Source organism: Pogona vitticeps, chromosome 5 (genome assembly GCF_051106095.1).
Source record: "Pogona vitticeps strain Pit_001003342236 chromosome 5, PviZW2.1, whole genome shotgun sequence".
Taxonomy (NCBI): Eukaryota; Metazoa; Chordata; class Lepidosauria; order Squamata; family Agamidae; genus Pogona; species Pogona vitticeps.
Window position 1 is genome coordinate 180849707 of NC_135787.1, and position 14119 is coordinate 180863825.

The 14119-nt window shown below is 42.3% G+C and overlaps 1 protein-coding gene across 31 annotated transcripts in view; it reads right to left on the minus strand.

Moving 5' to 3' along the window:
* The window catches only part of MICAL3 (microtubule associated monooxygenase, calponin and LIM domain containing 3), a 267041-nt gene that overhangs the window by 66461 nt on the left and 186461 nt on the right, over window positions 1–14119 (minus strand). For all 31 annotated transcript variants that reach the window (XR_013536785.1, XR_013536784.1, XR_013536782.1 and 28 more), the window contains one exon: window positions 225–420. Coding sequence is in view for 27 of the 31 variants with exons in the window: in XM_078376343.1 (XP_078232469.1) it covers window positions 225–420 (196 nt within the window). In the remaining 4 variants the exon portion in view is untranslated. The remainder of the gene's footprint in view (window positions 1–224; window positions 421–14119) is intronic.

Below are 14119 nucleotides of genomic sequence, written 5' to 3' on the forward strand. Positions count from 1 at the left end.
TATTGAGACATACCCTGCTTCTACCATAGCCTCCCCCAAGTGACACTACAGAAGGAGGAGGAGGGATTTATATGGGTTCACAGCTGGGGCTCAAATTTCCAAGGGAAGGACAACAGGCCCTTTGCTGATTATTTTTAAGAAGCATTCAAGAGTCCACACTTCCCCAGGGTAGCTTTTGTAGGAGACTGATGAATGACACAAGTTAGCTCTACATGTAAAATAACCTGCTAGGCACATCTTCTTCTGTTCCTTTGTCTAGCACGCTGCTTAAGTTGTGCTCTGCCAAAGTCTCCTCAGGGACCTCCTCCAGCTCTTCCTCCCGTTGTACCGAGAGTCGGTAGTTCTCTAATTCAATCCGCTCTGGTGTCCCACGCAGTCTTTTGGCAAGACTAGGTTCCTCAAGGCCATTGACATTAGGAGCTAGAGAAGGTGAAAAGGGGGGGGGGTTGATTGTTGAGTCAAGAATGTGCATGAAACCCATAAAGCAACAATAGTCAACTATGTCTTGTACTGCAGTGGTCCCCAACCTTGTGCCTCCAGATGTTCTTGGACTACAACTCCCAGAAGCCTTCACCACCACCTCGGCTGGCCAGGATTTCTGGGAGTTGAAGTCCAAGAACATCTGGAGGCCCAAGGTTGGGGACCACTGTTGTACTGTATTATTTCATCAGGGTACTACATTTAACCCTGGTTGAATCTTCTGGTAAGAAAGAGATTAATGGGGTCTGACCATCTGAGAACACTACTGAAAGTACAGTTTGACAAGTCACTTACAGGAAGAAAATAATGTTCTGTTATAACCGCATAAAATTCTTGGTAGAGTTCTATCATAAACTCACCCAAAATGGAACAGCTCTGCAGCTAGATCTACAGATGTAGTTTAAGGAGACAGAACATTTTACAGTAAGGCTATTAAGTGAAGTTATGGGTGAGTTTAACAAACATAAAAATTCATTTGTGGATGTTACCTAGACAAGAAAAAGACAACAATGATTTTTTTCCTCATGATTAGATAGTATTAAAACAGACAATATTTCTTTTGAATGATCTGTTGGCTAAAAATTACATCCAAGCACAAATCTGAACTAGAGCCACTGGCCTCATTTTCTTCATGCTGAGAGATTTTTTCCCTTGTTTTAGATATGATTAGGATGGTATGGTATTCCACATCAGATGTGACACAGCCTTCTGTACCATCTCAGGAACAGTTCAAACTACTGTAGGCTGAGGATTTAATCAGAGTGCATGAAAATCACATACAGAAACAGAACAGAACAGAATATGTCCTTTGGTCCTGATTTTAAACAAGAATTGAACAATTTTTAGTCTATTTCTGCATTTATTGTCCTTACCATAGATTAGAATACCCAGTTCACAGAGGGCCAATTGGAACTACTCCTTGACTAAATGTCTGAAGAAATGTCATGAAAGCTCACGTTGAAATATATCAGCCAGTCTTTAAACTATCACAATGTTTGGAAGGTTTTTGTCTGGGTTTTCCCCCCTCCCCAGTCTTGTAGGCCTTCCAAACAGACTCTGCCACATTCATACATATTTATAGTTCATTCCCTTCGCCATGAACTGTTAAGAGTTCGTATTTAATAAGATCTATCTTACTTGTGAGAAGAAAAGAGGAAAGTGACTGCATTATACTTAAATTCACTTCAGTTACACAATAACTATGCACTGTCAAGTTGATTCACACTTATGTTGGCCCTTCTCATAGCTTTTAAAAATATATAGTATACGGAAGTGGTTTACTGGTGCCTGTTTCTGAAGGCACTCTGGGACAATGTAGCTTGTCCAAAGACACAGAGACTGGCTCTTTTTCCGGGAGGCACAGAGGAAATAAATTCCCAATCCATGACTGTTCCAACTCACCACGCTATCAATTATGTACAAATTACTATATTTAAGGCTGCAACCATAAATACACTTGTTAGAAAGGAACCCTCTTCAACAATGGATCTTACTTCCAACTAAGCATGCATATATCTGTGAGGCCAGTGATTTTAAATTCAGCATTCAGAGCTTATCCTATCTTTGTTTAAGGAACAAACTTGCAGGACTAACCATTATCACAAAATTTCCTGCTACACAGCAAGCTGAGATTCGCACGGCCGCCACTCTGGGCACTTTTAAAAGTCAACTAAAAACATGGCTATATATTCAGGCCTTCCCTCCAGCTAACATCTGATCCTCTCTTGTTCTCCTTTTATTTATTTTCTGCTATCGTTGTATTGTGTATGTTATAATGCGATTTATGTAACTTTTTGTATTATTTTATTTATTTATTTAATTTATTTATTTATTTATTTAATTTATATGCCGCCCACTCTACCCAAAGGTCTCTGGGCGGCTTACAACAATTAAAATTCAATGCAATAAAATAAAATGATTAAAATACAGTTAAAATACAATTAAAATACAATTAAAATACAATTAAAAAATACAATTAAAATTGCCATCATTAAGACCCACAGTTAATGTTATTTCAATTAAAAGCCTTCTGGAACAGGAAGGTTTTGACCTGGCGCCGAAATATCATCAGTGTCGGCGCCAGGCGAATTTCAGTTGGGAGGGCGTTCCATAGTCTGGGGGCAGCTGCCGAGAAGGCCCTTTGTCTACAAGCCATCCCTCTTACCTCCTTGAGGGATGGCTCTTTCAAAAGGGCCCCCTGGCTAGATCTTAACAGCCTGGTAGGCTCATATGGAAGGAGGCGGTCCTTCAAGTATCCAGGGCCCAAGCCGTTTAGGGCTTTATATGTCAAAACAAGCACTTTGAATTGGGCCCGGACAGCAACTGGTAACCAGTGTAAATTATACAGAATCGGCTTGATGTGCTCTCTGGCGGCCCCACCACTCACCAGCCGCGCAGCTCGATTCTGGACCAGTTGCAGTCGCCGGACCGTCTTCAAAGGCAGCCCCACGTAGAGCGCATTGCAATAATCAATACGAGATGTTACCAGTGCATGTGTAACTGTCATGAGACTCCGCTCGTCCAGGTAGGGCCGTAGCTGGTATAGTTTCCGCAGCTGGAGGAAGGCGCCCCTGGCCACCGAGTCCACCTGGGCTTCCAGTGTTAGACTGGGGTCCAGGAGCACCCCCAAGCTGCGGACCCTGTCCCTTAGGGGGAGTGTAACCCCATTCAGGACAGGGAAGTGGCCCTCCAACCTGTCCGGCGAAGCACCCACTAACAGCACTTCCGTCTTGTCTGGATTGAGTTTCAATTTATTAACCCTCATCCAGTCCATTATCAGGTCCAGACACGAGTTCAGCACAGAAACCGCCTCACCTGGATTGGTGGAAAACGAGAGGTAGAGCTGAGTGTCGTCAGCATATTGCTGACTCCTCAGCCCAAACCTCCTGATGACCTCTCCCAGCGGTTTCATGTAGATGTTAAACAGCATGGGGGACAGTATCGAGCCCTGAGGAACCCCATGACATAAATGCCATGGGGCAGAGCAACTGTCCCCCAGCACCACCCTCTGGATACGGTCAGCTAGGAAGGAGCGGAACCACCGTAAAACAGTGCCCCCAACTCCTAACCCAGCCAGCCTATCCAGAAGGACACCATGGTCGATGGTGTCGAAAGCCGCTGAGAGGTCCAGGAGTATCAACAGGGTCACACTCCCCCTGTCTCTCTCCCGGCAAAGGTCATCATACAGGGCGACCAAGGCAGTCTCTGTACCAAAACCCGGCCTGAAACCCGATTGAAATGGATCCAGAAAATCCGTTTCATCCAGCAGCGCCTGGAGTTGCCCGGCCACAACCCGCTCCAACACCTTGCCCAAATAAGGGAGGTTCGCCACTGGTAGGTAGTTGACCACCAGCCGTGGGTCCAGGTTAGGCTTTTTAAGGAGTGGTCGAATTACCGCCTCTTTCAAGGCGGTAGGGACCACTCCCTCTCTCAGAGAGGCGTTCACGGCCTCCTGGACCCAAGTGCGAACCCCCCTGGCAGATCTTCCAATTAGCCAAGATGGGCAAGGGTCGAGCGGCGTGGTGGTAGAACGGACAGATCCAAGCACCCTGTCCACATCCTCGGGTCTCAACAATTGAAACTCATCCATTAAAGTTTGACCTAAGCACGGCACACTGGACACATCTTCCGATTTTGCGGTAACAGTGGAGTCCAGCCCACTGCGAATCTGAGCGATTTTTTCCTCAAAATGAATAGCAAACTCATCACAGCGAGCTGATGAGCAGTCCGGGACCTCCACCGGGTTTCCCGGTTGAAGAAGATCCCGGACCACCCGAAACAGCTCTGCTGGACGACATTCTGAGGAAGCAATACGGCTGGAGAAATATTGCCGTTTCGCCAGCCGTATTGCCACGAAATAGGCCCGATAATGGGCTCTAAGTCGTGTTCGATCGGATTCCCAGCGGGACTTCCTCCACCTGCGCTCTAGCTGTCTCCCCTCTTGCTTCATCGCCCGCAGTTCAGAAGTATACCAGGGAGCTGTCTGGGCTCGGCGAGCAGGGAGAGGGCGCTTAGGCGCAATCGTGTCAACCGCCCGGGTCATCTCCCTATTCCATAGGGTGACCTGAGCTTCGACAGGAGCGCCAACCATATCAGACGGATACTCCCCCAGAGCATTCAGGAAACCATCCGGATCCATTAGTCTCCGGGGGCGGATCATCTTAATCGATCCCCCACCCTTGCAGAGGGAAGAAGACGCTAATAGACTGAACTTGACCAGGAAGTGGTCTGACCATGACAATGGGGTCACGACCAGCCCCTCCACATGCAAACCACCACCTTCCAGTCCCGTTGTGAAAACCAGGTCCAAGGTGTGGCCCTTCTCATGTGTCGGGCCGATGACACATTGAGACAGCCCCATGGTTGTCATGGCGGCCATGAAGTCCTGAGCTGCCCCAGTCAATTTTATTGTTTATATTCACTGGAAGCTGCCTAGAGTGGCCTTTTAGGCCAGATGGGCGGGGTATGTATAAATAAATAAATAAATAAATAAATAAATAAATAAATAAATAAATAAATAAGCTGAGTCCCAACTATTATGAAATTCATAACTGCTAGAAATCCACTTTGGTTGCAGAGCCTTTTTTTCCTTTAGCTTCCTTGAGTATATAAAATGTTTGACAGTAAACAGTAAGCTACTCCTTTAGTTTGTAAGCTATTCCTTCTACTGTATGTTACCCAATAATGTTTCCATATAACAATGGATGTTTTTGTGTGAACATGAAATTTAAAAGTGACAAATCATTAACTAGTTCAGTCAAAATCTATAAAACAATATCCAATGTCAGGCATCCCAAACCAGGGAACATACATGGAAAGGAATCTATCAATCACAGTTTACATAGCAAACACAGGAGTAACAGAAAAACACCACAGTGATACAGGAAAGAAGATATGAAAAGTGAAAACTTCATCACCTTTAGTCATCTTTTCTGGATTGATCAATGTGGTACTTAAAAAGAGACTACAGTGCAAATCTAATCTAACAGATTTTGAACTGGCTCTGCTTTGCTGTAATTACTAACCAATATACCTAGAATAATTTGAAGCATAACAATAAAAGCTACACAATTGGGAAGTCTAACAATCAGGGTGGTAGCAGTTGTGGGTTTTTGTTCACTGTTGAGTCTGAACTCAACCACAGGGAAATTCCCCAATGGCAAATGTGTTGTTGTTGTTTTGTTTCAAGGCAACATAAAAATAGGAACACTGACACAGCATATTTTTGCAGAACTAGTTTTGACCATTCTAGGAAGAAGAAATAATTGGCTCTAGTTTAAGATCTTCCATAATATGAAAATGGTTAGGAAGAAAAAATGTAATTTAAAAAAAATCAAGGAGGAAAAACAATCACTTTTGAAGAATTGTTACATGTTGATATCTAGTTAAAAACTTCACTGGATTTCCAAACATGTTGACATAATACAGTGGTGCCTTGCTTAACAATGTTAATTGGTTCCAAAAAAACACTGCTATGGGAAAACATCGCTAAACGAAACACCATTTCCCATAGGAATGCATTGAAAACCGGTTAATCCGTTCCAATGGGAACGGATTACCGTCCTTAAGCGAAAATCGCCATAGGAAACATCGCTAAGCGAAACAATGTTTCCCCCATTGGAATGCATTGAAGCCTATTCAATGCATTCCAATGGTTTTGCAATGTCCGTTTTCGCTATTTTTAGTGTACAAGGTGCACTAACGATCCCAAGCATTTAAAACAGTTTTTGAACATTTTAAGACACTTTTAAAGTAGCGAAAACGGAACATCGCTAAGCGAAACAGGGGACCTAAACTGTCATCGCTAAGCGAGGCAAGGTCCCGAACATCGCTATGCAAAATTTCCCCATATAGGGAACATCTCTAAACGGAGCGCAAAATCGCTCCAAAAACCTCATCGCTAAGCGAATACATCGTTAAACGAGGCAATCGCCAAGCGAGGCACCACTGTAGTTAAGTATATATTGCCAAGCATTTACATTGCTATTTTCATATATGCTAACTTGCATGTATGTTAAATATTTCATTTTTTAATATACAAAATCAGTGTCTGATGCATTAACACAAAAGCCGTTTGTGGTTTATTCAGTTAATCTGTACTATCTCATCAAATACAACAGTAAATTACATACTGGGACAGGGTAGCCACAGATAACCCTGGAGGGTTCTTAGCCTCTTCCCTATGCAGCTTTAAAAAGATAGGCTGTTGATTTTTTTTAACCAACAGTTCAGTCTTTTAGAAATCTTGATTGATGAAGAGTATACAGATCAGTCTGAGGTATCTGTTTTTCCCAAGCAAGCACTAAGCTCTTCCATGAAAACTGAAAGAAAAGTGGCTTTATTTCTTTGCTGGACTGAGCCAGCATTTTTGGTAAACAGAAATAACAGAGACAGAGATAACACTCTTTTCACTCTTTTCCTTGTATGGCATTATTCTGAAGGTCATCCCTTATTTTTGTGATTTTAAATCATATAAGATGTGGTAAATATTTGTCTCAACGTTCTCCCAAATCAAGCCTCATCTTCTCTTACAACAGAACATGCCCAGAATTTAAGAGTGTCCAGAGAACGATTCCCCATAGAACTGAACCTACAGCAAAGGGTAGGAAGCTACTAGCTACTACAGTTTTAAAAGATGCATAATCCAGATAGTCTAAGAATAGGTGTCCTTCAGTCTCGAGAGACTAAGGTAACGTGCTCTGTATGGAGGACTTGGAACAGCGTCTAATGTTTCAACGCTGTATGCAAAGCTGGAGTGTCCCCTCCAGGACACGAAGCCTGGGTAAAATAACATGGAGGACAAGCTGTTACCCAAGCAGCAAATCCCCCCTCTCCATGTTGCTGAAATAGTCCAATGGAAAGGCAAGAGCCAACACAACTGGTTTCAGCGACGTCGCAGGAGTTGCCAGAATGACACAAATTGCCTCCTGGATTCTGGCTCCGGATTTTGCCTCGAGGTTGACTCCTGAAGCCTTTTCCATTAGTGGATATAGCCACAAGGCAGTGGAGGTTTGAAATCGGAGTTTTTCTTCTCCTAGATGGGCTGCCTCCCAAGGCTGACGAGCCCCACCTACCTGATATGGTCTAAGAACATGCTTAACCTGGACAGTGATATAGAGCACCGAACCCAAAATTATAAGACATAACCCCATGGGGGAGGGCAGGAAAGGGAGGTTCCAGAGAAGTCATGAGAACATAAGGAAAATTATTTAATGTCAAACCCAACTGAAATACTAAAATAATCATGAATTCTGCTGTGGGGCGTTTGTCAGTCCTCCCTCATTCTGTATTGGAGGTAAAGTCTTGCCCCTCACAACTTTGGAGAAGCAGCAGCCCTCATCAGCCTGTCTAGCAGGATGGCTAGGTACTGTTGGAAATTAGTTCCAGTGAGCTGACTGTAGTTGACAGGCTATTTTTCCCTCACATGACTTACATCTGAAGTCTTTGTATGACAGATATTTTATCCATGTTGATTAAAATGTTATGAAAGTAATTATTCTGTGTTTCTGTAACTAAAACCCTCCACCAATAAAAGTATTTTGTTGTTTAGTCGTTAAGTCATGACCGACTCTTCGTGACCCCATGGACCAGAGCACGCCAGACCCTCCTATCTTCCACTGCCTCCTGGAGTTGGGTCAAATTCAGGTTGGTCACTTAGATGACAATGTCCAACCATTTTGTCCTGTCATCCCTTTCTCTTCTTGCCTTCACACTTTCCGAACATCAGGGGCTTTTCCAGGGAGTCTTTTTTCATGAGATGTCCAAAGTATTGGAGCCTCAGCTTCACAATCTGTCCTTCCAATGAGCGTTCAGGGTTGATTTCCTTCAGAATGGATAGGTTTGTTCTCCTTGCAGTCCAAGGGACTCTAAAGAGCCCCCTCCAGCACCACAATTTAAAAGCATCAATTCTTCGGCGGTCTGCTTTCTTTATGGTCCAGCTCCCAATTCCATACATCACTAAAGGAAAAACCATAGCTTTGACTATGTGGACTTTTGTTGGCAAGGTGATGTCTCTGCTTTTTAAGATGCTGTCCATTTTTGTCATTGCTTTCCTCCCAAGAAGCAGGCGTCTTTTAATTTTGTGGCTGCTGTCACCATCTGCAATGATCATGGAGCCCAGGAAATTAAAATCTCTCACTGCCTCCATTTCTTCCCCTTCTATTTGCTAGGAGGTGATGGGACCAGTGGCCATGATCTTAGTTTTTTTGATGTTGAGCTTAGGACCATTTTTGGCGCTTTCCTCTTTCACCCTCATTAATTCCTTCTCACTTTCTGCCATCATCTGCAGTGGTATCATCTGCATATCTGAGGTTGGTGATATTTCTTCCAGCAATCTGGGTTGGGATTCATCCAGTCCAGCCTTTTGCATGATGTATTCTGCATATAAGTTAAATAAGCAGGGGGACAATATACAGCCTTGTCGTACTCCTTTCCCAATTTTGAACCATTCAGTTCTTCCATATTCAGTTCTAACTGTTGTTTCCTGTAACAAATGTAGATTTTTCAAGGGATAGATAAGGTGGTCAGGTACTCTGATTTCTTTAACGACTTGCCATAGTTTGCTGTGGTCCACACAGTCAAAGGCTTTTTCGTAGTCAATGAAGCAGACATATATGTTTTTCTGGAACTCTCTGGCTTTCTCCATAATCCAGCACATGTTAGCAATTTGGTCTCTAGTTTCTCTGCCCTTTCAAAATCCAGCTTGTACTTCTGGGAGTTCTCAGTTCACATAGTGCTGAAGCCTACCTTGTAGGATTTTGAGCATAACCTTGCTCAAATAAAAGTATGGAAAGTCACAAATTGTGCACACTGTTTGCACATATTTGATTCTTTTGCACAGTTTATTGTTGTAATAGTTATGGAGGTAGGAAGGGATATGCAAGGGAGTCAAGTCACACCATCCTGACCCACAGGGCATCCTGTAGAGCTTCTGGTATTTTCAATTTCCTTATACTTAATGACTAAATTGTTACTTGCTACTAAATTGGAAATTATGGGAATATTGATGTGCTAAACAACCTCTGCATTTTCACAGCAGAGTCATTGTGCAATCTTCCAGTCCTGGCAGAAGCACAGAGTTCTTTCCTCCACTCAGGAGGCAGGGCAGGGAGGCACAGAAGGGAAATCCATGCTCCTACTAGGACTGGAAGATCGTGCAACAAGGAGGGAACCAAATAGTGCACATTGGTTTGTGAGTGGGGGAGCTGGCCAGGGGATAGAAGGGAACCCGTGGCATGTGGGGTGCCACGCCAACAACTGGGGAGGGTTATGTTTCTGTGCTGTGTTGTCTTATTTTTGGATTTGTGGCTGTTTTTTTGGCAGTCCCAGTGTGGGAATTGCTCTGTTTATTTTTATTTTTGGTATTTTTTTGAAATGCTGGAATGGACTAATCCCATTCCCATGTATTTCAATGGGAAATGGTGCTTCGACTTATGAACACTTCGACTTACGAACGCTGTTCCAATACAGATTAAGTTCATAAATCGAGGTACCACTGTGTCTCCTTATGTTATCAGTGTATTATCCTGTAACTGTGCTAGATGTACTCTTATGGTTTTACCGCAATAAAATTTATTCAATCCACTCTTGCTTGGAAAAATCTCCTCTAAGATCTTGGGATGACTGTTTCAATTTTGAGAAGACAATATTGAATAAACTGTACCAATAATCTAGCTCCAAGGCAGCTGTGCCTAAATTGCATCCACATAATTCCAGCCAGACTATGTTTGATTCAATTTTGGATTCAAGAGGTGTCATTTCTAATTACTACTGTTTTTATTTTTCTTTAATTTTTTTATCCTCATTTTTTATTTTATGATGTTTTACAGTGTTCCTTATTGTTATTTGTTGTGCATTTCTTACATTTTATTTGGTAGCTATTCTATATACTGTTACTCTGTCATTGTTGTTTATATTGTTGTAAAGTGCCATGACAAACGTGGATAGTATCTTAAAAAGCAGAGACATCACCTTGCCGACAAAAGTCTGAATAATTAAAGCTATGGTTTTTCCTGTAGTGATTTATGGAAGGGAGAGTTGGACCATAAAGAAGGCTGACCACTGAAGAGCTGATGCTTCTGATTTGTGGTGCTGGAGGAGACTCTTGAGAGTCCCCTGGACTGCAAACAGAACAAACTTATCTATTTTGAAGGAAATCAAACCTGAGTGCTCACTGGAAGGACAGATCCTGAAGCTGAGGCTCCAATACGTTGGCCATCTCATGAGAAGACTCCCTGGAAAAGACCCTGATGTTGGGAAAGTGTGAAGGCAAGAGGAGAAGGGGACGACCGAGGATGAGATGGTTGGACAGGGTCATCGACGCTACCAACATGAATTTGACCCAACTCTGGGAGGCAGTGGAAGACAGGACGGTCTGGTGTGCTCTGGTCCATGAAGAGTCGGACATAACTAAACGACTAAACAACAAAACTGCCCAGAGTGGACTTGGTTGCCAGATGGGTGGTATAAAAATAAAATAAACAAATAAATTACTTGAATCTGGGTGGCTTCCAAACAAAGCTATTAATGATTTTACATCAAAAGTATTATCGAAGTTTCCAATCCTCTTAGATAATTCAAACAATTTTTTTAAAAAAGCAAATAAGGCTATGTCAAGAATAAATTGTCCATCTTAGCAACTGTAGTAAAATAAAAAGGGCATGTATAAGTTTCCACTTGGTATGGTTGGCCTAGGCATTCAGAAAATATTATTGAAATCCATAAAAGTCAACAAACCTTTGTTTGAAATGTCACTTTCATTTTCTTGGGGTTTAAAGAATAAGCCAAAGCCCAACTAAGGGAAAAATGATGAACTAGCAAGTGAAAGAAATGTTCATGTACACAGACACTACAGTACTTACACGAGCACAGAATAATCAAGTAAAAGGACTGTCAGCAAATATGAGCAACATGTACTTCACATATAGATTTTACTATACTCTTGTACTGTGTGCCTTCTGTGATTGTGAAGTTGTCTGCTCTCTAGAACAGTGGTCCCCAATCTTCTCTGAATCGTTGACCGGTTGGGGGGTGGGGTCTGTGCACGGGTGGACGGGGCATGCTTGAGGAGGGGCTGGGTGAGCTTGTGCACATGCATGGTGGGGTGGGGTGTGCTCATGTGCATGCGTGGAGGGGCGCACTCGTGGAAGTGTGTGCTTGCAGAGGGGAGGGGCACCCATGCGTGCAGGTGGGGAGTACGTGCGGGGGTGAGTGGGAGATTCGTCTCCGCGGCCCAGTCCTGCCATGGCCGCGGACCGCCATTGGGCCACTGACCAGGGGGTTGGGGACCCCTGCTCTAGAAGCCAAATAACCTAAATACAAAACATAAATATTTTACGGCAATACACTCATCTAGGCACCATCCCATGCCAACAAGAGAAAGGCCATGATGATTAGAGAAATAGGCCAACCTTGGTTTACAAAATTACTTACCCCTGGAGAGAGGTGTGTTAAAACTTCCTGATGCTGTCTCAGCTTCAGCCTCTGGTACACCCAGTTTTAGAATGTATAAAAAGTGAAACTGAAGCAGTTGTAACAGATTAATTAATTTAAGCAGACCTTGAATCTAACCTTTGTATCTTTGGATTCCACCTGGTGGGTCATGACTTCTAATTAAGCACTACCACCATTTCTGTTGTCGTTATCAAGGTGAAAATTATGTGAAATTATGATGAAAAATTAAACTTTTTTTATATCACATGCTTTGTTTAAGAGCAATTTCTGAGTCTGGAAATGCTGAAACTCATAGCTCTGTATCAAATGCAATACAGTGACTATAGAGCTGGATTTCTATGTGCCAAAATCCATTGGTCTAGGAAACCAGTCAATAATCCTGAGCAAATCTGTTCACCAAATTGGTGCAAAGCTAAAATATTCTGTGCTCTTGTGAAAAATAAAAATGTGGTGGAGAAAAAAATCATGTGCCATGTCACCTATAGTGTTGGAGTGTATAGTTTAAGTGTAAAGTGTTACAAGTGTAAAGTAGTTTTTGCAAAAAAGAAAAATCAGTTTTGGGAAGAAACAAAATTACAAATCAGTCAATAACTAAATTCCTGAAACTAGTGCTTCTTATCATTTTCTGAGGGAAGAATGAGCCAAATTTACATAAACCCCTAATAGGTCATCTTCTAGTAACTGTGAGGCGGACTATAATTAAAGGGTGGAAGAATATGCAGGGGGTAACAAAAACAGCATGGTACAGTGGTACATCGCATAGCGACGATAATCGGTGCAGCAAAAATCGCTGCAAAGCGATTTCGTCGCTATGCAATATTAAAAAGCCCATAGGAATGAATTGAAACCCCTTCAATGCATTCCTATGGGTTTCAGACTCACCTTTAATGCGAAAATAAAAAGCCCATTGAAATGCATTGAAACCCCTTCAATGCGTTCCAATGGGCTGGAAACTCACCGTCCAGCGAAGATCCTCCATAGGGCAGCCATTTTCACTGCCCGGTAAGCGAGGAATCCATCCCAGAAAACAGCGGGCGGCCATTTTTTTACCCAGCGGCCATTTTGGAACCACCGATCAGCTGTTAAAAAATCATCGCTTTGCAATGATCATTAAGCGAAACAGGGTACTGATCATCGCAAAGCGATTTTTCCCCATTTAAAACATCGCAATGTGATTGCTTTTGCGATTGCAAAATATTCATCGCTATGCGATTTCATCGTTAAACGGGGCGCCCGTTAAGTGGGAGCACCACTATATTCTAGAGTATGGCAAAATAGCACTGCAGGAAAAATTAACCACCAAACTGCATATCATTAAAGATGTAAAACACTTGCTTTTTTTGCAACAGAGTAGCACTCTTTTATTGTTTATATATATGGAATAGATAATAAGGGACTGCTTGATTTATTGGTCTTCCTAACATACTTGGACTCTAACCAAATCTTCCCAGGAAAGCTTCATAATAAAGATTTTGGATGTGACTCTGCACAGAGGATGAAGAGGGGAGGGAGGAAGGGTACGGAAATATATGAATGTATGTAGTGATTAATATTGTTAATATTGTCAATGCTAATAATGCCGCCTAGAGTAGTCCACTGCGACTAGATAGGCGGGATATAAATTAAATAAATAAATAAATAATATTGTTCATTTAAAAAAATAGGGAAAGCAGATTTATGTGGAACCCATTGTGGTATGGCTCATGTGAAAGGCTGCAGTTTGGACAAACCAATCTACCCGATTAGACAATTTTTACATTGTAACTGCTTCAGACAATAGTATGGATTTGAATATTTATATCATCCTCCACAAAACAAAAAGTTTATACAAACTAGTAGATCTGGATAAAGATTTTCTCTAGAAACTTTCTCCTTCAATCCAATTTGCTTTACACAAGACGTTTGTTTGCTTGTCTATTTTGAAGTGGAGAAAAGTCAAGCACGAATTTACCCACCTGAGTACAAAAAGGTACAATTTCAGAACAGTTTTACAGCATCTTATTCTCACTTCACTATGCATAGTGGGCGTGACCAAAAGTGGGGAGAGGAGCATGACTCAGCCATAGAGAACAATGGGATTTCTTGTATATTGTTCCCAAGGCGCAAAGTACCAGAGTATGTTATGAAGCCTAGAGAGAACCCAATTTTTCTCTTTCACAAAATGTATAGAAGTCAAGGGTAGAGAGAA